Below are 25694 nucleotides of genomic sequence, written 5' to 3' on the forward strand. Positions count from 1 at the left end.
AGAAGAAAATAATGATGATGATGGAGTTGGATCTTCACATATACCTTCATCAATAGAATCTTCATCTCACATGGCTCGACTTCGTGACTCAATTAGAGATCAAATTGTTCACTATATACGAGAATAGTCATGTCCTTTTTATTTCCTTTTTTCTTTTCAGATAATATAATGTGTTGTTAGAAAAAAAAAGTACTTGGACAAATATATTTCGTTGCAACCTCTATTATGAAGACAATTGATATGAAATTTTTGTGTGTGGTTCTTTAATTCTGTCAAAAAAAATTATGGGATTTCTTCATCTTTAAAATCTTTAAGAAATAATCATATTTTTTTGTTGGCAAAATAAATTTTTTACGAAAAACATATTTAATTATTTTATTAATATATATACGTTTTAATTTTAATTATTTTATTAATATATATTATTTATTAATATATATATACGTTTTTAATTATTTTCTTAAATTATTTTGCAAAAAAATATTTATTTATTTTATTAATATATATACGTATTAATTTTTTGATTAATATTTTGTATTTATTTCAAATTAACATATATTATGCAATATATCTTATATGTAATTATCATTTAAGCTTATGTCCTTTTTAGTAATTTTTACATATAAAAAAGCACTTCTGACAATAACTATCCAAACACTCTTACTTTATCAGAATCACTTTTTCAGAAAAGCTATTCTTTCAAAATCTATTCTCTCCAGAATCTATTTCCAGAAGCTATTCTCCAAACCATGGTTTGAGGTTATCCAAACACCCCATAATAGACATAAGATGGTGAATTGATGTTTAAATTTTGTGATAAATTAATATTCGAATTCTGTTGTTGAAAAGATGTCCATATTTAGTCTCTTAGATACAGGATTACCAAGTACTCTTGTACTAAGCACGGTAGTGTGTTGATATATTAATTTCGGTAATTCTTGTAATAAGCTTGTGGCGTGCTGTTGTTCTTCTTCTTTGTTCTGGAACTGCTCTTAGTCAATCGTCGCTGAAGACTGCCTGGCTAGCAAATTACTGGATTAGGTAGACTATGAAGAATTTTTTTTTTTTTTCTGCTCTCTCTCTCTCTCTCTCTCATATCTCACCCTCTTAGGCTCATAACCTTCTTCTGAAAAAATCACAGAGACTATTTGCCAGTCTTGTCGCCTGAGAACACCAGAAAGAAGACACAGAGAAAGCAAAGCAGAAAGGAAAATAATAGAAGAAGCTTGTGAAAATGGAATCAACAAACCCGTTCAAAGACCAATCTTTCTTCTCCTTCCCAAAGAAAATCTTCCCTGTCGCTCTCTATGCTTTTCTTCCCATTTCCCTCCTTAGTTTATACTTTTACCCTCTTCGTCTTCCTCCTCCTTCAGATTCTCGTCTTCCTCAATCCACCATCACCATCACACCTCAGTACTCCTCCTCCTCTGCTCCTCCTCCTCCTTCTTCAGTATCTTCTTCAGCAGGTACGTGACAGATTGTTCATGTGTTTTGTTTCAAATCGCATTCAGTAACTTGGGGTTGTGAGATTTTACCAATTTACCAGACTTTACATGTAGTTTTTGTTACTGTTGGAGATATTAAAGTGTCGGTAGTTTGTTAAGATTTTTGCTTAGTTAAAGATCACAAATAAGGGTCTTAATTGGAGTTGGTTTAATCTTTCATCTAAACATGAAGGTTAACATATATCCTCTCCTCATGAGTCCCCACAAACTTAATTGGAGTTGATCATCATCCTTTGGGGAAGAATTTTGAAGGATTTATAATTTAGTTTAACTAAAGCAGATTCATTTTATTTTATTTTTGATGATGAATTAACGTTCATTATCTTTGTTCTTCTTGCTTTGCATGGTATTAGAATCAAGTTGTTTCTAGGTTAAAAGATACTGAAGCCCAATTTATGACGGAGGTTCTTGTTTCACCAGAGTTCAATCTCTTTCTTGATTTGACTGCAAACTTCGTGTTCTAAGGTTTTTGATCCTTCGAATGTGCGTCTCTCTCTGTTTTTTTGTTTTTGTTTTTCATTTTCTTCTCACACTATCTTTACTTTTAATATTTGAATAAATTAAATTAAACTGTAGATCAGAGTTGTTTACTTCCCATTGTTGTTGCAATGTTGCCGATATAAAAATAATAATTTAATAAAATAATCCCAACTTATCAATTTTCAATTTAGGACAAGGAGTAAAAAAAAACGAAAAAGAGAAGGATGAGGAAAAGAGTGTGCGTTGACCAATGACCGGTGATGCTTGCGGCCGTAATGGCCGCCGTTGCGGGTGTCCGCCGTTCGGTGGGAGCAGCGATGAAGTCTGCACAAGCACCTCACATCGTCGTACTCGCCGTCGAAGCTCCGCTGCAAGATCGCCCTTCGCGCTCTCGTTGCTGCAACCTCGCCTTTAATGCTCTTCGTACTGGCGCCATCTTCAAATCTGGTCCGTCCGTCCGTCCGTCGAGATCGCCTACCTCTCAGAATTGTGGGTACCCCAATGAATTGCTGCTGCAGTCGGAATTGGATCTCACCTCTCGCCAATCCTAATGACGTCGCCGATCATTGTTTCTTGATTTACTCTAGAAAACAGTTCTTCAGGATCTTTGCTCAATACTTTTTTTTTTTTTTGTGGCTTTTCTGTCATTTGTGGCAATACTTCACTGAGGTACCCTCTGGTTTCTTTTACCCAAGCAATTGGTGGCACCACAGCGTTCTACACTGTGAGTTTTTGCTTTCTTGGTTAATTACAAGAAAGAGTCTGCCGAGTTGTGCTTGGCTTTATTGCATCTGCATTTTTTTTTTCTTTGGGATTGCTGTGTCTAGCAATAGGGAGCCGTTGTTTCACTTGTTTGGGTTCTTGGTTTGTGTTGGTTCTCCTACTGGGGTGTGTGGAAATCTGTGGGCCGGGGGGTATTATTGACCTCTGAGTCAGAGAAGCTCTTGAAATCCATGAATTTGCATCTATATAGGACTCCAACGGCAGCATTGATCTTGCTTCCTGTACTCAGTACAGTGAGGGAAATGTGTCGGCTATTAGGGTTGAGAGAGCCAAAGGAGATCTGTTTATCTTATTTTTGTTAGTTGGTAATGCACTGTAGCTTATTTGGTGACTCTGACAAATTTTCTGGTGGTTAAACACACTATAATTTCGGTTTTGAAGTTCAAAATCCTGTGACAGTTATGGGAATGATGGGATTCGCCGTTACCGTCATGGGTGTGGTGCTTTAAACTGAGGCAAGGAAAAGATCCAAAGTTACAACTCATTGACGATAAGTCGCAACTTCCTCCTTTGTGATGGATTACTTTTTTCCTTCATTGTTATAGCACTTTGATTGTTCAGATCTCTGTGAAAAGGGAGAAACTAAATTGGATCAAAATACGACGATTGTATTGTATGGGAAGAAAATGGGGAAGGGAGGAGAAAAGCAGACCCTGATGAGACTTCATGCAAAGGACAAACGGGCACTATGTGTACCTCAATTTGAATTATATTCATCTTCACTCGGCTCCTCATCACTTGTCGTGGTTTGCATTTCCGTACCCAGCTGAGAAAAGAAACAAGGGGAAGGAAAGCGCATAAAGTGAAGTCAAGTTGATGAAGATGAGTACAATTAGAAAAATCTTTTGTCATTGTCATTGGCATAGTTCACTTCAGCTCATCCTATTATTTATATTGCAAGTTGACACTTTGATTAGTCTATATGGTGTTAGCTTGAGGGGCATGTTGGAGATATTAAAGCATCATTGGTTGGTTAAGATCTTAGCTTAGTTATGATCACAAATTAGTTTCGGGTCTATAAAAGGGTCCAATTGTAATGTGTTTAGTTGTGTGGGATGGTTCCTCACTTAGGGAGGCTGACATAGGTCTTATCCTCGTGAGTTCCAAGGATTTTAAGGTTGTTTGTCATCCTTCAAGGAAGGATTTGGATACCCTAATGAGGGTTCATTGTGTATTTTTGTTGGTTATTGACATTTCATTATCTTTGTTCTTCTTGCTTAACAGTTGCTGAATTGCAGAAGAGGAAAGACCCAATGGGACTCCATGTGATTACTTCAATGGCAAATGGGTCCGTGACAGAAGAGGCCCTTTATACAACGGTACGACCTGTGGAACAATCAAGGAAGGCCAGAATTGTATTAGCCACGGAAGACCTGACACAGGCTATCTCTATTGGAGATGGAAACCCACACGCTGCAATCTCCCAAGGTTTGAACCCCAATCTTTTCTTCAACTTGTCAAGCACAAGCACTTAGCTTTTGTAGGTGATTCCGTCGCTAGAAACCAATTAGAGTCACTTCTCTGTATGGTAGCCACAGTTTCCACCCCAAAGCTGGTCTATAGAAATGGGGAAGAAAACAAATTTTCGCAGATGGTATTTTGCTTCTCACAACATTACTGTGTCTCTGTATTGGTCTCCATTTCTGGTAAAAGGGATTGAGAAATCAAGCGGAAGACCGAATAACGAACTTTTCTTAGATCTTGTCGATGAGAGATGGGCAAGGGATTTGAATCAAATGGATTTGATAGTGCTTTCAATAGGTCACTGGTTTCTGCTTCCTGCAGTTTACTATGAGGGTGGCTCAGTGTTAGGCTGCCATTACTGTCCTGGTTTGAATCACACAGAAATTGGATTCTATGATATGTTGAGAAAGGCTTTAAGGACTAGCCTGAAGAGCATAATTGAAAGAAGAAGTGTTAATAGTAGTGATAGTAAAGATGGAATCAAAGTGACAGTGACAACATTTCCTCCTGCACATTTTGAAGGTGAGTGGGATAAGGCTGGGGCATGTCCGAAGACTGAGCCATTTGGAGAGGAAGAGAAGGAACCTGAAGGGATGGATGCTGATATGAGGAAGGTTGCGGTTAAAGAAGTGGAAGCTGCCAAGGCTAATTATAATGAGAAATTTGAAAGGGGTTTGAGATTGGAGGCATTGGATGTGACCAAACTGGCTTTGATGAGGCCAGATGGGCATCCAGGTCCTTACATGCATCCTTTTCCATTTGCTAATGGGGTTAGAGAGAGAGTTCAGAATGATTGTGTTCATTGGTGCCTGCCTGGTCCTATAGACACTTGGAATGAGATTTTTCTGCAGATGATCAACAAGTGGAGTAAGAATGAGCCATTTTTCTCTTGACCAAAGCCAAACCAATGACAGATTAACACCTAGTCTCACTAGTATTTATACATTCAAATTCTTGATGTCTTGTGTTCTACAGAGTACTAGTTATCTTCTATTAATCTGTATCTTGCTGTAACTTTATTCTTGTATGCTTGTTTGACTGTGTTAAATAACACTGGGATTTACTATTTTTATTAAATATTTTGGTCTTCGTAAATGTGTAATTGAAGTTAAAACTTTGAGAGAATTATAATGAGGTTTCAAGAAAGAAAAATAATTGTAGAACAAGTATAAAAAATTATCCGTTTTTTATTTTGAAACTTGTCATTAAGCTGTTTATGTTGTTATTAAAACTTTTTAATATTATTTTTTTCTTTGGAACTTCATTATAATTCTTCCTAAAAAATTTTTATTAATATTTGTAATTATTACATATGTATTTTTTGGGAATTTCATATGACTTAGGATTGAGTCCCTAAGCCTCTTATGTGTCATCTAATGGGTTGAGCTAATCGCACTTTTAAATAGTAGAATCAATATTTACCTCGAATTAGATGTTATATTTGGTTTGGTGTAAATTTTATAATACATGTTAATTATATTCCATGAATAGAACAAAAAATAAATATTATAAACAAATAAAGGAAAACATAATTTTAAAAATAAGAAGGGTTAAGGTTCAGACTTCACATAGAGATTTTCATTAAAGAGCTCTAGGCATTTTCGAATATTTTTAATTCAATATTGTTTCCGAAGTTTAAAATTGTAGCAATTTATTTTCTACTGTTAAAAATATTAATGATCAATATCATTATTTTAACTATTAACTTTGGTTTTTTAATGGGAGGAAGTAAAATTACAATTTTAAAGTTCTTGGGCAATATTGAATCAAAAAAATGTTTTGCGTGGCTAAGGCTTTGGAGTTAAAATTTTGGGAAAATGACAATAAAATACCACTTCAATTCCAAAAGGACAAATAAGGGACCTGAATAAGCAAAATGACAAGGAGGTCACTGGGAACCAATCTGGAATTAATATTTTCGGCGAAAAGACCGAAATGCCCTTAAGATGTTTGAAACTTGAGGAGATGGAGAAAAGGCGGAAACCGACTCCTCGGCGAAAACAACACCCCACTCGACGAAAGAGGAACTGCTTCCACTCAGCGAAAGCAACCCCCACTAAGTGAAACAGGAACTAGAACTACCTCACCCAGTCGACGAAAGCAACCCGCCGACCCGACGAGAGCAACCCACCGAAACAGAAAGTGCCCCCACTCGGCGAAACCAAATCGAAGGTCCTCTAGTAACGAAAAAGCGGTCGCCGAAATCACATTGTCGCCGTCGCTTTCGAAATTAAACAGGTAGGGAACTTGAATATTGTTGTTCATTCGATGGGTCCCCGAAGCTTAAAATGTAATTATGCAGTGATGCTCTTTGTGGTTCCGTCTTTGTTGTTCCCATAGAAGTTGCTCTAGGACGAAAAAAGTTGTTTCCATGTTATTGCTGATGTGTTTGGTTGTGTACATATTTGGAAATGATTGTGATTGATAGTGTTTAATCCATTTTGGGTGGCCTTTAATTGGAACAGGGGATTGCTTTTGTTGTGGGGATTGGTTTATTTTGATTTGAAGGAAAAGAACAAAATGGAAAGGATAGTTTTGTCGGTGTTATTTGACTTTTCTAAAAAGAGTATAGCTTTCTATGTGGAGAGGGTGGGATTTTAAGGAAGTAGAATTCCACTAATTTGGTCTGCATGCGCGGCAATGACAAAGTTACTTTCATTTTCATTGAATGGTTTAGGGTGAAAAGTTTGTCCTTGCGTGGGTAAAATTTGCAAAGGTTATCCTGTTGTAGTAATTTAGCAAGCAGTAATTCTATTAGCCGAGTAGTAAATTTGATGAGGTAAGTAGTAAATAGTACTAGCGGGTTTGGTTTTGAAATAACAACTGTTGGTCTGAGAAGGACTAAATTTGTGTTGGCAATGATTACATTTGTTAAGTGATATGTTAATGAAATTTACAACATTAATTAGAGTAATTGACTACATTCGGCAATGGAAAATAATAGATTTGGTAAGGGAATGACAACATGCTTGTGATGCAAATTCAATTGAGTGGACAATGATATTGAGGTGATATATTACTGAAATTTACTACATCAGTCAATGAAAGTAACCAGATTTGTTACGGGAATAACAACATTGTGGTGATGCAAATTCATTTAACTGTGCAATGGTTTTGTAGGTCATGTTAATGAGATTTACTACATTTATTAGTGGAATTTACTACATTTATTAGTGGAATTTACTACATTAGTCAATGAAAGTGACCAGTTTTGCTAGGGGAATAACAACGTCGTGATGCGAATTCATTTGACTATGCAATGGTTTTGTAGGTCATGTTAAAGAGATTTACTACATTTATTAGTGTAATTTACTACATTAGTCAATGAAAGTGAGCAGATGCAAATTCGTTTGACTGTGCAATGGTTTTGTAGGTCACGTTAATGAGATTTACTAGATTTATTAGTGGAATTTACTACATCAGTCAATGAAAGTGACTAGATGCAAATTCATTTGACTGTGCAATGGTTTTGCAAGTCAGGTTAATGAGATTTACTAGATTTATTAGTGGAATTTACTACATTAGTCAATGAAAGTGAGCAGATGCAAATACAATTGACTGTGCAACGGTTTTGTAGGTCAGGTTAATGAGATTTACTACACTTATTAGTGGAATTTACTACATTAGTCAATGAAAGTGAGCAGATGCAAATTCGTTTGACTGTGCAATGGTTTTGTAGGTCAGGTTAATGAGATTTACTACATTTATTAGTGGAATTTACTACATCAGTCAATGAAAGTGAGCAGATGCAAATTCGTTTGACTGTGCAATGGTTTTGTAGGTCACATTAATGAGATTTACTACATTTATTAGTGGAATTTACTACATCAGTCAATGAAAGTGAGCAGATGCAAATTCGTTTGACTGTGCAATGGTTTGTAGGTCACGTTAATGAGATTTACTACATTTATTAGTGGAATTTACTACATCATTCAATGAAAGTGACCTGATTTGTTATGGGAATGACAACATCGCCGTGATGCAAATTCATTTGACTCTGCAATAGTTTTGTAGGTGATATGTTAATGATATTTACAACATTTATTAGTGGAATTTACTACATTAGTCAATGAAAGTGACCAGATTTGTTACAGGAATAACAACATCGTCGTGATGCAAAGTCATTTGACTGTGCAATGGTTTTGTAGGTGATATGTTAATGATATTTACTACATTTGTTAGTGGACTTGACTACACTTGTTAATTGAGTGGACAATGGTATTTTGATGATATGTTAATAAAATTTACTATATTTGTTAGTGTAATTGACCACATTTGTTGATGGAATTGACGACATTGTTGTGAAAGAAATATAGTACTATGAATGACTAACAAGTGGTGTCATTGCAGCAGGGAAAATGGAGTTACAAGTACAAGTAGAAGGACAAGGAGAGGGAAGTGGACAAGTGAAGAGTGGGTACATGCTGTTTCTGCATGAATTTAAGGCGGGCAAAGAGTTTAGGAATAGGAGAGAAGAAGTTAGGGAGGGAGCAAAGGCATGGAGGGAGCTGCCACCAGAGGAGAGGAAGAAGTATAATGATAAAGTGAACAAACCAAAGAAGCAAGGGACGAAGAAGAAGCGGATGAAAAAAGTTGCTTTTAGCACTCGTTGCTCAGTCCGGCAGTACAAGTCATTGGTGGAATTTATAAATAGCAATGACAGATTGAAAGCCAAGGTACAAAGTTTGGGATTTGCAAGTTTGCTTGACATGGGATGTGAGAGACTCCCTCGTGACCTCATAGTACGCATTCTTCGAGCATATGATCCGCCTACTCATCAATTTACAATAAGGGGGAAGATCAAGGAAATTGATGCACAAGATGTTGCGGAGTTGTTGGAGGTACCCCACACAGGGGAAAAGGTAAGAACGGATGTGGATGATGATGATGAAACATACAAGAGGTTGAAGAATGAATATGGTAAAGTCTCTTTTACCAAGATACTCAAAGACATTAAATCTGGGGAGAATGAGGAGAATTTCGAGTTCTTGTTCATGCTGTACACACTTGGGAGTTTTCTAGCTCCTACCTCACAAACAACAGTCAGTGACAAGCTAGTGAGGGTGATGTGTTGTACTATGCATGAATTTCACCAATTTGATTGGGCCACATACATTGTGAACAACTTGTGGAAAGAGATGGAAGATTATGTTGAAGTGTATAGAAACGTAGGGGAAGACAATGATGAAGGGAGTTGCAACGTCGGAGGATGCATCTACCTCTTATTGGTATGTATTTACTACCATTGTTTTTTGTTCTATGTTTGAATGGAGTGATGATAAAATTAATAATTTGATGTTGCAGTTATATCTTGCTGAGCGCTTCCCATTATCTAAATCTGTTAGAGATGGGTCAATAAGTGCTATTCAATTCTGGACTGATGAGAGGATAAAGGAGATGACAAAGAAGGAAAGGCAGAGCAACAGAGGCCTATTGTATAAGCAGAAGGGCTCGAAAGTTAGGGTTGGAGATGAGGAGAGAAGAAGGAGAAGTGTCGCTGACTTACACCCGGTGTGTTTATTTGCTTCGTAATTTCAATGTGCATTAAAAAGATAAAGTGTTTGACCTTTTTTTAATGATGTGATGCAGGAGTTGCAAAGCTTACATCGAAAGTTGATGGCTGTAATTGATTTAAGCTACAAGAGACTTGTTAGTGCAGTAGAGGATGAGCTACATAAGGTGCACATAACGATGGAGGAAAATCGTACTGTGGGAGATGAGGGCCCTAGTGAAGTTGGAGCTGAATATAAGGGAGAAGATGAAGCTGATGATGGTGATGATGAAAATGAGGGAGATGATGATGATGGACAGGACTCAGGACACATACCTCATCATGGAGATGACTCGGACGAGGCTGACATGGTTGATGTTGAGGAAGAAGGAATACAAGCAGGAGATATGGATTCCCCTGATGTTTCCCCCATGGACAAGAATGCACAGCCCAGGAGATCACAGAGGGAGGTGAAGTCGGCCATAAATTCTCCATGGATTTTGACAATGCCTGTGAAGAGGAAGAAGAGGAATATGGAGGAAAAGGAAAAGTTTTTTAACATGATATCCCGCATGTGTTCAAGGCAGGATGGTGACGTGTAAGTTACTATTCGCATGACTGTGAATGATATTACTTATCGGTTGTTTACTAATTAACTACACACATAATGATACTGGGAACACATTTTTAGGACTTTAGTTCAAATATCTGATGAGGATATCACTCGAGATCAGCTAAGGACACTTGGAGGAATTGAGAGAATAGGTAACCGGGTAAGTTAGTATTGTGATCTTCGGCTGAGTACTATAAATTTATATTTGATGCTCATGTATACCTGTGCAAAAAACTAAAATTTACTTGCAAACAGCTTATGTCAGTTGTGTGCAAGACTTTACTGGCTGATATGAAGAGTGAAGGAGAAGTCAAGCGACACATATTTGATGCTGACTTTATGGTAAGGTTACTAAGATTAATACAAAATAATTACTGCTACATGACTAATCATTTGATGCTGCAGGCAATACTAGCTGCGAACCCATCTCGGTGGGATGCTAGAAAACGAGAAAAGCAGTTGCTGCCTGAATATGTCGGTTACAACATAGGAGACTGTGACTTGATATTTGGACCTACACTTGTTGGTGCTCACTGGTTTTGTCTTGTGCTTGAGCCTAAGACAATGAATTTCTATGTGCTGGACTCAATGAAGCCAAGTTTCCCTGCTAAGAAGAGTAAGAAGAAAGGTGCAGCTGATGATGATATGATGACTGTGGTGACCGGATGTGTAAGACTATTGTTACTGTTCTTGTGTAGCATGCTCTTTGTTTACCAAATTATTTACAAATGCAAGTATGTGTTGTGCAGAGGGATCGATTTTATGACATGATTGAGATAGTAAAGCCCAATACCATTGGAAAGAAGCAGATGAGTGACATTATTTGGGCCCCTGTTCCTCAACAGAACAATCTGTGAGTGGTATTAGTTGTTGATGTAATAATGTATGAATGCTACTTCGTGTTTCACTCATGGACATTGTTGCCATGTGCAGGCGAGACTGTGGCGTTCATGTTTTAATATGGTTGAGCAAATGGGAGCCCGGTGTGACGCTTGACTATGGTCAAGAACATGTTGCTGATTTCCGACGAAACCTAATGTGGTGGCTTGTTAATCATGAGCTCAATTCAAGACGTGAAGAAGCACTAAACTTGCTGTCATCCCCAGAACCCACACCGAGGAAAAAGCAGCGTGCATCACGGCAGTAAATGACGCTGTCTAAGTTTAGTGATGTGTTAGTTAATGTCATGTATGTAAGGGAATTTGCAAACTGTTTTCAGGGATTGTAAAGGCAACTCATTTTCAAGTAATGTTAAACCATTTTCCCAATTTGTTACAACACATGTGACGAGATTACAACTGCAGAAGCGAATTTACTGGGCTGTGCTACTTCGTCCTAAAACGGTAAAAGTCGGAGGTGAATTTTGCAAAACACACGGAGGGATTTACAACTCTCCAACTGAGATTTACAACTTTTACAGTGGGTTTTGCATCCCAAAAAAATTGGCCTGCGCAACTTTGGTCTCAAAACGGTTAAGGTCGGAGGTGAATTTTGCAAAACACACGGAGGGATTTACAACTCTCCAACTGAGATTTACTACTTTTACAGTGGGTTTTGCATCCTTAAAAAATTGGCCTGCGCAACTTTGGTGTCAAAACGGTAAAGGTCGGAGGTCAATTTTGCAAAACACACGGAGGGATTTACAACTCTCAACTGAGATTTACTACTTTTACAGTGGGTTTAGCATCCCAAAAAAATTGGCCTGCGCAACTTTGGTCTCAAAAGGGTTAAGGTCGGACGTGAATTTTGCAAAACACACGGAGGGATTTACAACTCTCCAACTGAGATTTACAACTTTTACAGTGGGTTTTGCATCCCAAAAAAATTGGCCTGCGCAACTTTGGTCTCAAAACGGTCAAGGTCGGAGGTCAATTTTGCAAAACACACGGAGGGATTTACAACTCTCCAACTGAGATTTACTACTTTTACAGTGGGTTTTGCATCCTTAAAAAAATTGGCCTGCGCAACTTTGGTGTCAAAACGGTAAAGGTCGGAGGTCAATTTTGCAAAACACACGGAGGGATTTACAACTCTCCAACTGAGATTTACTACTTTTACAGTGGGTTTAGCATCCCAAAAAAATTGGCCTGCGCAACTTTGGTCTCAAAAGGGTAAGGTCGGACGTGAATTTTGCAAAACACACGGAGGGATTTACAACTCTTCAACTGAGATTTACAACTTTTACAGTGGGTTTTGCATCCCAAAAAAATTGGCCTGCGCAACTTTGGTCTCAAAACGGTCAAGGTCGGAGGTCAATTTTGCAAAACACACGGAGGGATTTACAACTCTCCAACTGAGATTTACTACTTTTACAGTGGGTTTTGCATCCTTAAAAAAATTGGCCTGCGCAACTTTGGTGTCAAAACGGTAAAGGTCGGAGGTCAATTTTGCAAAACACACGGAGGGATTTACAACTCTCCAACTGAGATTTACTACTTTTACAGTGGGTTTAGCATCCCAAAAAAATTGGCCTGCGCAACTTTGGTCTCAAAAGGGTTAAGGTCGGACGTGAATTTTGCAAAACACACGGAGGGATTTACAACTCTTCAACTGAGATTTACAACTTTTACAGTGGGTTTTGCATCCCAAAAAAATTGGCCTGCGCAACTTTGGTCTCAAAACGGTAAAGGTCGGAGGTCAATTTTGCAAAACATACGGAGGGATTTACAACTCTTTCAATGGTATTTACTACTTTTATACTGGGTTTTGCACCTTCTTGCCGGGCTGGGCAGATTTTCTGCCATGAACAATACAATGCAGCAATATGACAGCAGATACGTTACATATATTCAAATCACTGCACCTCAAGTACATCACGATAAACATGAACCGTTTACTTTCATAGTAGCTACACTAACTACACGTGCAATGGGATTTACCATTCACGCAACAGTATTTACCAAAAACCAGTAGCAATATGACAGCAGATGCATTGCATATATTCAAATGACTGCACCTCAAGTACAGCACGGTAAACATTGAACCATAACTTTCATACTAACTACACTACACGTGCAATGGGATTTACCATTCACGCAACACTATTTATCAAAAAACAGTAGCAATATGACAGCTGATACAGTATTTATGACATGATTGAACCATTAACTTTCATACTAACTACACGTGCAATGGGATTTACCATTCACCCAACAGTATTTACCAAAAACCAGCAGCAATATGACAGCAGATGCATTACATATATTCAAATGTCTGCACCTCAAGTACAGCACGGTAAACATTGAACCATAACTTTCATACTAACTACACTACACGTGCAATGGGATTTACCATTCACGCAACACTATTTACACCAAAAAATCACCATATCTATTGACATCTAAGTTCAACTTGGGTTTGGATTCTTGCACGTTCTTCTTGTGTGCCCAACTTGTTTGCATGTGCTACAATGGTAGATCTTCCTATTCTGGAACTGTGACTCTCGTCTTTTTACTTTAGGCCTTCCTGGCGGTCGATTAGTCAAAGGCGGTGCCAAGAACACTTGACTTCCTATATTTTCCACCCAGTAATTGTTAGGATTTGGCATGTCTACTGTCGCCACTGGAATCATACTCCTGCCATAAATCTTTTGCTGTGATGTAATCTTGTAGCATTCATCAACAAAATCATAGACATTGCAATTCACAGCCTTAATCGCTGCACAGGCATGGGGACATGGAATGCCTGACATTTGCCAAGCTGCACAGGTGCATTCGCCTAGACCAAGATCAACATGTACAGCTCCTTTTGCTGTATGGACACACACCCTACCTCCTCCATAAGGTACACTCAGCATGCATGCTGATCTAGCAACATTGTCCACCAACTTTGCATCTATGTTTGGGCCTACACTATTTTTCCAATTACTCATTGCTATGCTTGCTGCATACATCTTCTTTGCCACTTTCTCACGATGCTCATGTATAAGTTGGGCAACATTATATCGTCTCTCTTTCAACATCCAAGCATTGAATGACTCAGCAAGGTTTGTTGTGATGTTATCCCACCGTTTAAATGGGAATTTACTTAAGGCCCACCTTTCAACATCACCATGATTAAGAAGCCACTCAAATAATTGTGGATTGAACTTTCTCATGTTATCCATTGCACCATCAAACTCGGTGTCAAGCCTTGCATATGCAATGGCATCCAGGTATTGCAGTCCCTCCTCCCTTGCTTTCCCACTAGTCTTCCTCTTTCCTCTATTTAATTTAATCATTTGTGCACTGAAGTTTTCCTTAACATGTCTGTAACAGTATGCATGCCTCTCACCACCAAATATTGCTTGCACGGCGCCTATTATTGCATTGTGTCGATCTGACACAATTGTCAATTCCATCGAGCCAACTATCTCCTTAATCATATATAAGAACCATGTCCAATCCTCAAGTGTCTCTCCCTTTACAACAGCAATCGCAAAAGGTAACAATTCGTTGTCAGCATCATAAGCAGACGCCGACAGTAACGTCCCCTTATACGGTCCACTTAAATGACATCCATCAATGTACAGTACATGTCTAGCACCAGCTATAAAGCCTTCTATACAACACCCATATGCTATGAATGCACGCTCAAATGTGTTATTAGTATTAGCCACCCATTTGGCCACGGTTTTGTTATCTGTTTCCTTCAACCGTTCACATATCCACGGAATAAGCATATAAGACTGGTCAGGCCTGCCATGTATGTCCTCTAAAGCTTTTTGCTTTGCCCTGTATGCTTGTTTATATGTCAACTTCATACCATAATCTCTTTCTAAAGTCTTCCTTATATCATTTGGACGCCTGTCTATGTGATCATTTACCTCATCTCTGATGATTGATGCTGTCAAGCTAGCTGAACCACAATGTTCCACACAAAGATTGTCTTGTGCATTATGGACATGCTCATTTATGAATGTTGCCACACGTAAAAAGGGAGTACTCTTTCTCCCCACTCTTGCACTTATCCTCCACGGACAACCTTCAACACTACATTTCACATACATTTTTCCCCTACAATTTTTCACATACTTGTACTCAAACTTGTTTGCAATACTGAACTTATGTACTTTCTTCTTGAAATCTTCTGCATTTGCAAAAGTTTGGTTCCGTCCTAACAACAATTCCTTCCATTTCAAAGAATTCATCTCCGGCAAAGGTGTAGGTGCACTCACTACTCCGTATGGTAGGCTTACATTAGGTCTTTCACTGCCTCCAGAACTTGTACTTTCCAAAGCATTTCCCTCCAACGTAGGCTCATCACTCTGTTCTGACAGTCCTTCCATTCTTGAGATCCTGCATTTATAATTACCACTGTTGTTAAGAGATTTACTACAACATTACAACAATTATCAACTTTCATAACCACCAAAAAAAAATTTCTCACTTACATTTCTGGATAACCCATTCCTTCCTCCACATTGTCATTACCTTTATGTGCTATATAAATATGTGCATTACGGTCATTATATTCAAATAGATTATCAACTTCACCATCATCTATAAGATCTACCAATACCCTCTCGTCAAAACTCAAAGTGTATTTAATATCACAGCCATGACAATCCATGCTGAACCATTCGCCTATCATTGCCCTCAAATCTTCAAGTTTTGTACCCTCATTTATTACTCTTACTCTGACAGTCCCACCACAGTATTTAACTTCGCCATTGTCCTTTTCCACAAACTTCCCATCTACGTGAAAATAACAAGCAAGTCTTTTTGAAGATGTTGATACAATGTTACAAGACATCACCACTTGCTAACCTGCAGCAAACAACATTAAATATAAAAAAATTAACTTCTCCGCCAATTAGTTTCCATCAACGTACGTGACACCCAAAACACACACAAAGAGAGAAACTTTTCTTCTATTCGCAACTTTATTATAGGGTTTCACAACTCCATTATTGATTTTAACAACGTTCACCACTTCAACGCAAACTTCACGCCTACGTAATTGCTTGCCACCTTTCTTGATTTCCGCTACGTCATTCGAAATAGTCAATATAAAGTATAAAACCTCATCTCCAGCACACCCGTCCCCACCATTGCGCCATAAAGCAGACACAAAAAGGAACTACCCAAACCCCACCATCAGTTAATGCGACATGTTTACTCTCTCTCTTGCTACAAAACCTCTCGCCCATAACCAAAATCTATTAAATCAGCAATCCCAAAAAAATTATGATGCGGAGGAGTAAGATTATACCATTTCCAAAGACTACCGACTTAAACTCACCTCTTTTCAGCTCTGATGTGTTCTTCCAGCGTTTCTCTTTCCTTCTTTATTAAATCAGCTCAACCGGTGCTCTGCTCCATCTTTATTTTCATTTCAGTTTCACTTCATTTTACCTCACTGATAAGGGCATTTCAGTCTTTTCGCCGAAAATATGAATTCCAAATTGATACCCAGTGCCCTATTTGTCATTTTGCTTATTCAGGTCCCTTATTTGTCCTTTTGGAATTGAAGTGGTATTTTATTGTCATTTTCCCTAAAATTTTCGGAACAAGTTTGCATCTTATCCCAAATAAAAATTAACATATCTTATTATAAAAATAAAACTAATAAGGAGACTTGAGATATTTGGAGGAGAGATAATGAAATACTGAGCCCTATATATAAAATGCAACACTTGAACGATGTCCGCAATCCAATTTTAATGAAATTTTCTTTTTCATTTTTGTTCTTATTGCATGTTATATTATTCCATTAATTATCTTTTATACACCTATTTTTCCTACTCATTCTCTATTTCTCATTCCTTTTCTCTTTATAAATAAAGACATTTTTAAAAAATAAAAATATTTTTTTTACAGATTTAATTTTTTTAACTAATCAATTTTTTATGAGAGTTCCACCAAAAAAAAAAGTTTAAAATGGCTAAATCCCAAATAAGAAATTTATATAAAAAAGGTATTGTTATTTGTAAACCAATATTGTCAAAACCTATTAAAGTGTTAAGATCAAACCTGATTTGATATTTAATGCATCCATTTGAATTGACAGTGAAAAAAGCAGTTTATTTTCAATTTAACTTTTAGAAAAGTAAGATTAGGTAAAAGTTAAATTGGATAAACTAAATTGTATTTGGATGGGAGTTTAGAAAAATTAGTTTATCAAATTGAGATAGGTAAAATGTTGTTTGGATTATGATTGAGTAAAAGTAAATTTAGTTGTAAAATAACTAAAATGGATATAAGTTTTAATAAATAATGAAACATGATTAAAAAATAATTTTACATAATACAATGAATTTAAAATAATTTAATATGAAGAAGTGCAATTTAAAGAGTGAATTAAATTTTAAAACTTCAGAGAAATCATAAAAAATATTTTAAATATAAAATGAAACATGAAAAAATAAATAAATTAACATAATACAATAAAAAGGTGAAATTTAATGAATGAAGTAAATTTGAAAATTTTAGAGAAATCATAAGAAATATTTTAAATATAAAGTGAAACATGATAAAAAAATGAATTGACATAATACAATGAAGTAAATTAATTTAATATGAAGAAGTGAAATTTAATGAGTGAATTAAATTTAAAAACATCAAAGAAATAAAAAAAAATTGTAAATATAAAGCGAAACATAATTTGAATGGATAAAAGTATTTTAAACTCTAATTCATTGTATTGTAACAAGGTGAAATGAAATAAAATTACATAATTAATTAATTGATAAGTTATGGCTAATTTGGTCTCTAATTGCATCACAGACGCGATTCATATGTAATGAAGACTATGATGTAACATTTGAAGACGATGGTTGACTAGCTTCAGCTTGATCATATTCGCCAACTATATTACCATTTTTAACTTGTACAAAAAAAGTGTTGAAGCTTGATGTCTCCTTATAAGGTTATGAATGGCCATTGTTGCACAAACCATGTACGCTTGTTTTTGGAAGTCATAACTATGCATATTTTATAAGATTTGAAATCTATTCTTCCAAACACCGAATGTTCTTTCTATTGTGCACCTTAAATTGGAATGATAATAATTAAAGGCTTTATTAATATTTCATAATCTCGTCGGAAGTCTGGAAGGTGGTAGCGCTCAAATCTGTATAGACCTAGATATCCATTTGGTGTTAGATATCCCACATCAACCAAGTAATATTTCCCTAATGATTCATGAAACAATTTGTGACATTGTAAAAATGAATAAAAATATAAAATAATTAAAAATGAGCATGATTGAAACTTATCAATATATATATGGAGGTGGATGAGGGAAATTTAGAGATGAATTTGTAATAGCATTGTCAAATACATGACCATCATGTGTGGATCCCTCCCATCCTGCTAAGACAAAAGCGAAACATATATCCTAATCACATACAACCATGACATTTTGTGATGGATTTCCCTTTCTGCCAATAAATTTTTCTCATTTTGCAGCAGGGACAACACACGGAATATAAGTGCCATCAATTGCTCTGATTGCGTTTTTAAAAAATAGATAATAATGTGAATCATCCTCAATTTTTTGATGAGTTTCATGAAATATATGATTTATGGGTCGAATAAGTTCACTTGATAGGTTAAGGTAAGCTTGCAGTACATTATGAATCTGCCTACTTATAGTTTCTCCTAAATGTTGAAATTGTTCTTGGATCATTCTATTGCATTGTCCATTTACAACCATGTTTAAAAACATCGCTACCATTTCTTCAATTTCTATGTACTTAGACTTGCGTAAAGCATGTTCCTCCAATTTAGTACATAAGAAGTGAAAAACATGTTTATCTACTCTACACATTTAATGACATCAATCATCATGACCTGCCAAAATGCTTTGTACCCATAAATTTCCTGTCTGTTCACTAGTTTTGCAGGGCTGTTTAAACATGTACATTTCACAATAATGACCAACTAATGCATCTACTGCTTCATATTGTGTCAATTCATTATTAATCATGGATAACCATGTTGAATGGTCATCTACATTCCCTTCATTCCACCATGAATTGTTATTCCAATTCCCTAAAGTATCTTCATTCCATGGTGAATCATCATTCCAATTGACTATTTCTTGAATTAACCCTGTAACTGTGATAAAAAGAAAGTGCAGGCATTATAAGGGCGAAAAAAATAATTTCATACTGCAAACAAAAAAACCAAACACATATATGACAAATAGAAATTAGCGTAAATCTATTACATAGTCATTACTAAAATTTCTATAATGGACCACATTAGTTCAGGTTAACACAGCAATCAATTCAACATGTACAATAATAACAGTGAAAGAAGTGAGTCCTAAACTGCAGTTCCCTTCCATGTGTTTGGGTCTTGTGTTGTTAGTATCAACCATCTCAACAACTTGTGTTTATCATGCATAAAACCCAAATAAGCTCGCCTAGCCCACCTCAACCGTGTAAGCATTTTAGCACATACATAATATAGTTAATCGTCAGTATTAAGCTCTTCAAGACTAGCCAGGTGTGCCAAAACTTTGTCAATTACTTCAGGGTCTTTGTTTAATGTTCTTGCTCGCTGCTCAGAAGCAGTTGCTATAACACTAAGGCTATCAGCAATTTTAGTAGAGGCAACAACTTTTTTCTTCATCTTTGCATCAGACGTCTCACCCTCTTTTTTTTCCCCTTTCCATAGCATCTTAAACCACTTGGTCCAGTACTCGCAGGGTTGTTTAAGTTGAAACCAGCCAAGTCATCTATGACTCCTGCATTGGTTGTTGGTTGAACACCAAAATTTTCATCCTTACTATCCCCCAACCCTTCCTGTTGGTCCAGCCTGACTCTATAAACATCCTCCTCCTCTTCTGTGTCAGCATGTGGAGCAAGTACTGGCTAAAGCTGTGAGGCTGATGGTGTGTACATATAGTCTCTCGAAACCACAACATCTTTGAATATTTTCATCAAATCTGATGCAAATATCAACCCCTGATGTCTAAATTTCCTGACATTGGGGTCTACCTATATTAACATAATTAGGCATAATTAAGCGATATCTAAACTGATATTCAAAATGAAAACTCAACTAACACAAATAGTTACTAGTAATTTTTATTGCCACTACTCATCGGAGGCTAACACTCTATTTGTAGTTGCAGTATAACTAATGTTAGTCTCTCCAGACATTAGTTTTTCCCACAACTTCCAATCTTTTCTCAATATATCAAATCTATTTAGTTTTTCCCACAACTTCCAATCTTTTCTCAATATATCAAATCTATTCTTCAGTTGTTTCCTATCATAATATTTCCCGCTCCTTTCATGAAAATTATTTTCAATTTTGCCCCAACCGGACCTTGTAAACGATGTTCCTTATCGTTCCTTTTGCACTATTTGCTCAGCACAAACATGATTAGAATTTTAGTCCTGTGAGGATCCTATGTCACGTTTCCTTTATCATTATTCATTTCTCTATGCCCTTTGATCGAGATAAGACTAACGGAATTAAGTAAAACCCTAAAAATGTAATCATAAAAGCTATATTATGTAACACATACGTTGTAGCCAAACAAAAATATATATTATTTTCTTAATATTATTGTACATGTTTTTGTTATCAAAATTCCAAATATTATTATGAAGTCATAAAATATTAATTAAGACATTTTGATTACATAAGCTTTTTAGTTTTCTTATTTAAAATTTTTTGAAATTATAAATATATGATCACAATGTCAATGTCCACTGTTCTCCAGTGGTAATTGATTGTGAAAATTTTTTCAAAATTGAATTTATCGATTATTTTTCTTATTGTTTGAAAAACAGTTGTTTATCTTTGAATTGGAGATGCCATATTTTAATAGAGAAGATGTCAATATATTTTCTATGAGAAACTTAATTAGGGAAGACAATTTAATAGTTAATTGCGTTATCAAAACCTTAATTAAAGGGACAAAAAATAGTTTTGAAATTAGTTTTTCCAATCCCTACAAGCTTTTCACATAAAATCACTGAAGTCATAAAAATTCAAATATTTGGAACAACAAGTGTGTACAGTTTTCTTTCAAAATTCCACCCGAATAGCAACCGAATGATCAATATACACAATCTCATATACACACATACACAATCACATCTCCAGAATGATCATCACAGTATGACACCCATATATGCTCAATTAACGTGTCATGGCAATGAACTAAATCCAAAATATCTCAACACAATGGAATCATTACTATATTCATAATATTCAATCTAGCATCTAAACATATATTGAAATACCACTGTAAACGAATTGACAGAAACATAAGAAACAAGATACAGAGAAAGGGGACGGAGACGAGAGCCACAGAGATAGTCCCAAGAATGGGACCAAATAGAAAACCACATAATTCATCCACACCCCTTTCAATAACCCAGGATACAAAATTCAATTTGAAATCTGTAGCTCTGAATGTCAACTATCTAGCCAGATCCATTCCTTCAACAGACAGCATTAATCCCTCCCATTAATCCATCTCAACAGTTCAGACAAGGTGACCAAAACAAAAGGAAAAAAAATACCACGGAAGAAGAAACCGAGCACCACAAAAAACAGAAGGAAAAAAAAAGACCACTAGTGAGCAACACAAAGGAGAACTCTTGACCCAGAAATGGGTTTAATTTTCAAGCTTCCACCAGCAAGCAAGGACGTCAACAAATTCAGACAAGCACAAGGAATCAAACTGAAAAAGCAAGACAAAAAATTAAACCGACCAACCTATAACAGATCCAACTAACCAAAGGCTGCTAGAGGTAGATCCAACGGTGTATTGCACTGGGATGCTAAGATCTCCACGCACAACTCACATGCACCAGTAGACAGTGATGACCTCGGTTGCAGATTGTGAGAGCAACTTAGACAAGGCAAGAGCAGCTCGGACTTGCAATAAAGGAGCAACATCCAGCAGGCCACACACACCTCACACCCAACACGATGACCTCACACTGTTGACGGGAAGGAGCTCACAGTGACCAGCGACGAAGCTTCTGGGAGGAGGTGACGGAGCAAGTGGGATTGGCAGAGGACTCATATATAACAACGGTTATCTCCAACCTATTATTAACTCTTTTTAAACTCAAAATTTAATAATACTAACCATGGTAGAAAAGAATCTTAGTATAATCTTTGAAAAGGCTACCATGGTTATTAAAAGAATTTTTGATTCGTAAAAAATGGTAACCATGATAGAAAGGACTTGAACTAATTATTCAAAATGTCTATCATGATTATAAAAGTTTTACTAAACAATTGTATGAAAATCGTAATTAATAATACTTCACAATAACTGGGCCTTGGGCTTCGCAAAGCCTAGAACGTCATATTCAACTCTAAACCCATAACGTGATATTTTCTAAATAAAATTCTTCCAAACCAACAATAATCAACTACTTTAAAAGTTATTGTGGATCCACAACTCACAAACACAAGCAACACAACAACAAAAATAACTAAGACCATCAGTCTTAGATAAATCAGAGTATGCAAAAAGAGTTATATGTGGCAATATACAATACTCATTACATGGTAAAAGGAGGCTATACAAGATAAACTTAATAGCCAAGCCTCTGCTGCCTTTCTTGATGAACTAGCCCTTAAGTTATTACTTGAAAATGTTAAACCACGGGGTGAGACAAAAGCTTCAATAACCAATAATCCTACTCATCAGGCATACAAGTAAGTGCTTGTGAGTTGTCGAGTGGAACAATTACAAAAATCATAACATTCACAATTGTCACATGGTTATATATATATGTATGTATATCAAAATACAATATCTCACTCTCAATTCCACCTTATTTCCTCACACTTTATATCTTTTAACTGAACTCATAGGCTAGTATTGACCCATGTGACTGGTAGCTCAACATAATAAGCTCACTGATTAAGTGATGTGAACAAACCAAAATTCACATGGCACAAGATCGGACCATGGGTTTTCCCTCTAGTTCACTAGCGAGGTGTCATATGCCTTACAACACAGGAAAGGGCCAAAGGATCAACCAGTATATATCTGGCGTTCTCCTACCTTATTAGCTCTATAATATGTACAAAATTCATCCCCTTATTCTCCCTATAATATGTCTCCCACCAATCAATGTTCAACATCACCTCTCATATTTATACTCATGAGATTTATAAAATAATCATTCACATATAACATAATAACTTTCACATTTACCGAAATCAAGATTTCTAAATATCAATAATCAACATTAATCCTCAAAACTATTTCTCAATAAATTCATGTCCCACATGACAAGTTTATAAATTTATAATTTCATAACTATTTTTCAATAACATGAAGTATCTCAAGGCAATTTCAACAATAATGCCTTTCATTGCTCAAATTATAGCCCAATGACATTTTAAGAATCTAAGGTAATTCAAAATCACTCACAAATATCATACAAGCAAACATAACAAATGGAAAGTGGTTACCTTTCACCAAAGTTATAAAAAGAATTACCACCAAGTCAACCCCGTACTCAAACCAATAATCTCATAATTAATCTACACAATTAATATAACCACAAATTAATATAAGCTAATTATTTAAGCTTATACATATAGTTAAGTTTCTAATTTAATTTAATTTTTGTTCTAATTTTTATTTTAAATTCTCACAACTCTCACAACCCAAAATTAAGTATTTTAGGACTAACTTATAATTGCTTAACAAGCCAAAATATTTATTTACATTCTCCGGATTATGTACTTTAATAAAAAGAATTTTTCAAAATTCTCAAATATGAAATTATTATATTTTAAATTCTAAAAATCCCATTTCAAGTTTATACCCCAAAACCAAATCATCTAAAATTCTATAATACCTCAAACATTGATAAATAAATAATCTACTCAAAATTCTAATAGTATAGCTATCAGATTTCTTTTTCTTCACAAATAATAGAATTTTAGTTAAAATAATTATTTTAAAAACCTCCAGTCACCCAATAAATAAAATTAAACTAATTAAAATCTTAATAATATGTTAAGCAACTTAAATAAATTATTTAACATAATTTTGATTAGTACAAATATGATATATCTCATAAATAACAGATTTTTTAACTAAATAAATTAATTTAAATACTAAAAACCAACAAATAGACAAATCTAAATTGATAGAAATGATCTACTATAATAGATCTACAATGCTGTATTTAATACTCATTAAAACTCAAAACTTATCTCATATATAAGTTTTAAAATTTTCTGTAATTATTATAGGAATACTGTCATTAGAAAACTTAAAATATATAGGAAATATTTATTAAAAAAATTTGATAAAAGAAAGTAATTTTGTGTATCTAAATTATTTTCAGAGCTTATCCTCCTCTCCACAATGTTGCACTCTTTTCTTGCTCTCTGCCTCGCTATCTTTCTCTTAGGCGCTTGAGGGAAGTCAATTTTTTTTTTTAACAAATAAAATATTATTTTATTATAATAATAAAATATTATTATTTTATTATTGTATTATTTTTATTATTTTCTTACTTTTTTTATAAATATTAAAATAAAATTTAGGATATTACATCATGGGTGAGAGGTCTAAGTTAAAAAAAAAAAGAAGAAGTGAATTCACGAGGGAATAATAGCAGAAGGGAGAGAAAAATAAAGAGGAAATAAGTTCCCTGACACCTTTATAGAACGGTTGAAATAAGCTTTTCATATTGGAAAATAAGCTTCCTCCTCCAAGTTTATGCTAACCGCATAGTGAGAGGGCTTAAAATCCAATAAGCCCAATACATCATAAACACTTCCAAACGTCACTAAAATTTTCAATCAGACTTAACTTGAAATTAAGCCACTTTGGGCTAGCAAATGCTGACCCAAATAGGCACAATAACTTCAACATTCTTTTGTGAGATTCTCCCATTTTTCATTTGCATAATTTGATTTATATCTTCTATATCGGAACTTCGTCATACATCCAATCAAAAGACTCTAAAAACTCTCTTTTGGGCAAGCTCTTCTCTCTCCTTCTCCAGAAACTTCTTGAACAGTGCGCCCTTCCTCCGTTTTGGGCAATTGGCCATTGCATTGACCCTTTCCTTGATGCTTTTCATCAAGGGGATGTCTATCTCTCGTTTGTTTTTCTATGTTGGGCTTTTACTATTAGTAGTAGTGGTATGCTTTGTTTCTTCAGCTGTTATCAGATTTATGGTTTTTACTTGTGGCGCCTTCTATTTTAATGATTGTGTGAAAGGTGATAGATACTGGCTTGGACTTGAGGGCTTGGATTTGCATTTTTGCGGAAGGTCTCGCTCGACAACCAACTCTACTTTAGTGGCCAAATGCTTTATGATGGTTGTTGGTGTTGTTTGGTGGTGGCGCATTAAAGACGCTAATGAAGGGTATAAGCTTCATCAAGAAGTGCTGCTCAGTGGGTAGTGACGGGCAAATTC

At 35.6% G+C, this 25694-nt stretch overlaps 2 protein-coding genes and 1 pseudogene across 2 annotated transcripts; 2 read left to right on the forward strand and 1 right to left on the reverse strand.

The window, feature by feature from the left end:
- The first annotated feature begins 1073 nt into the window (after positions 1 to 1073).
- On the forward strand, positions 1074 to 5327 carry LOC114757100 (protein ALTERED XYLOGLUCAN 4-like; annotated as a pseudogene).
- Positions 5328 to 8590: 3263 nt separating this feature from the next.
- On the forward strand, positions 8591 to 11483 carry LOC114757063 (uncharacterized). The gene is made up of 8 exons (XM_028946059.1): positions 8591 to 9460; positions 9537 to 9743; positions 9822 to 10321; positions 10415 to 10496; positions 10592 to 10678; positions 10742 to 11005; positions 11086 to 11189; positions 11270 to 11483. Exons 1-8 carry the CDS (start codon positions 8591 to 8593, stop codon positions 11481 to 11483), a joined length of 2328 nt encoding a protein of 775 aa, XP_028801892.1.
- Positions 11484 to 13682: 2199 nt separating this feature from the next.
- On the reverse strand, positions 13683 to 16069 carry LOC114757065 (uncharacterized). The gene is made up of 2 exons (XM_028946060.1): positions 15708 to 16069; positions 13683 to 15612 (listed from the first exon to the last, which is right to left on the reverse strand). The coding sequence occupies exons 1-2, from the start codon at positions 16067 to 16069 to the stop codon at positions 13683 to 13685; spliced, it is 2292 nt and encodes a 763-aa protein (XP_028801893.1).
- Between the last annotated feature and the right edge of the window lie 9625 nt (positions 16070 to 25694).

The sequence above is a fragment of the Neltuma alba genome, unplaced genomic scaffold (assembly GCF_004799145.2).
Source record: "Neltuma alba isolate B1F8T4 unplaced genomic scaffold, ASM479914v2 tig00010560_pilon, whole genome shotgun sequence".
Lineage (NCBI taxonomy): Eukaryota > Viridiplantae > Streptophyta > Magnoliopsida > Fabales > Fabaceae > Neltuma > Neltuma alba.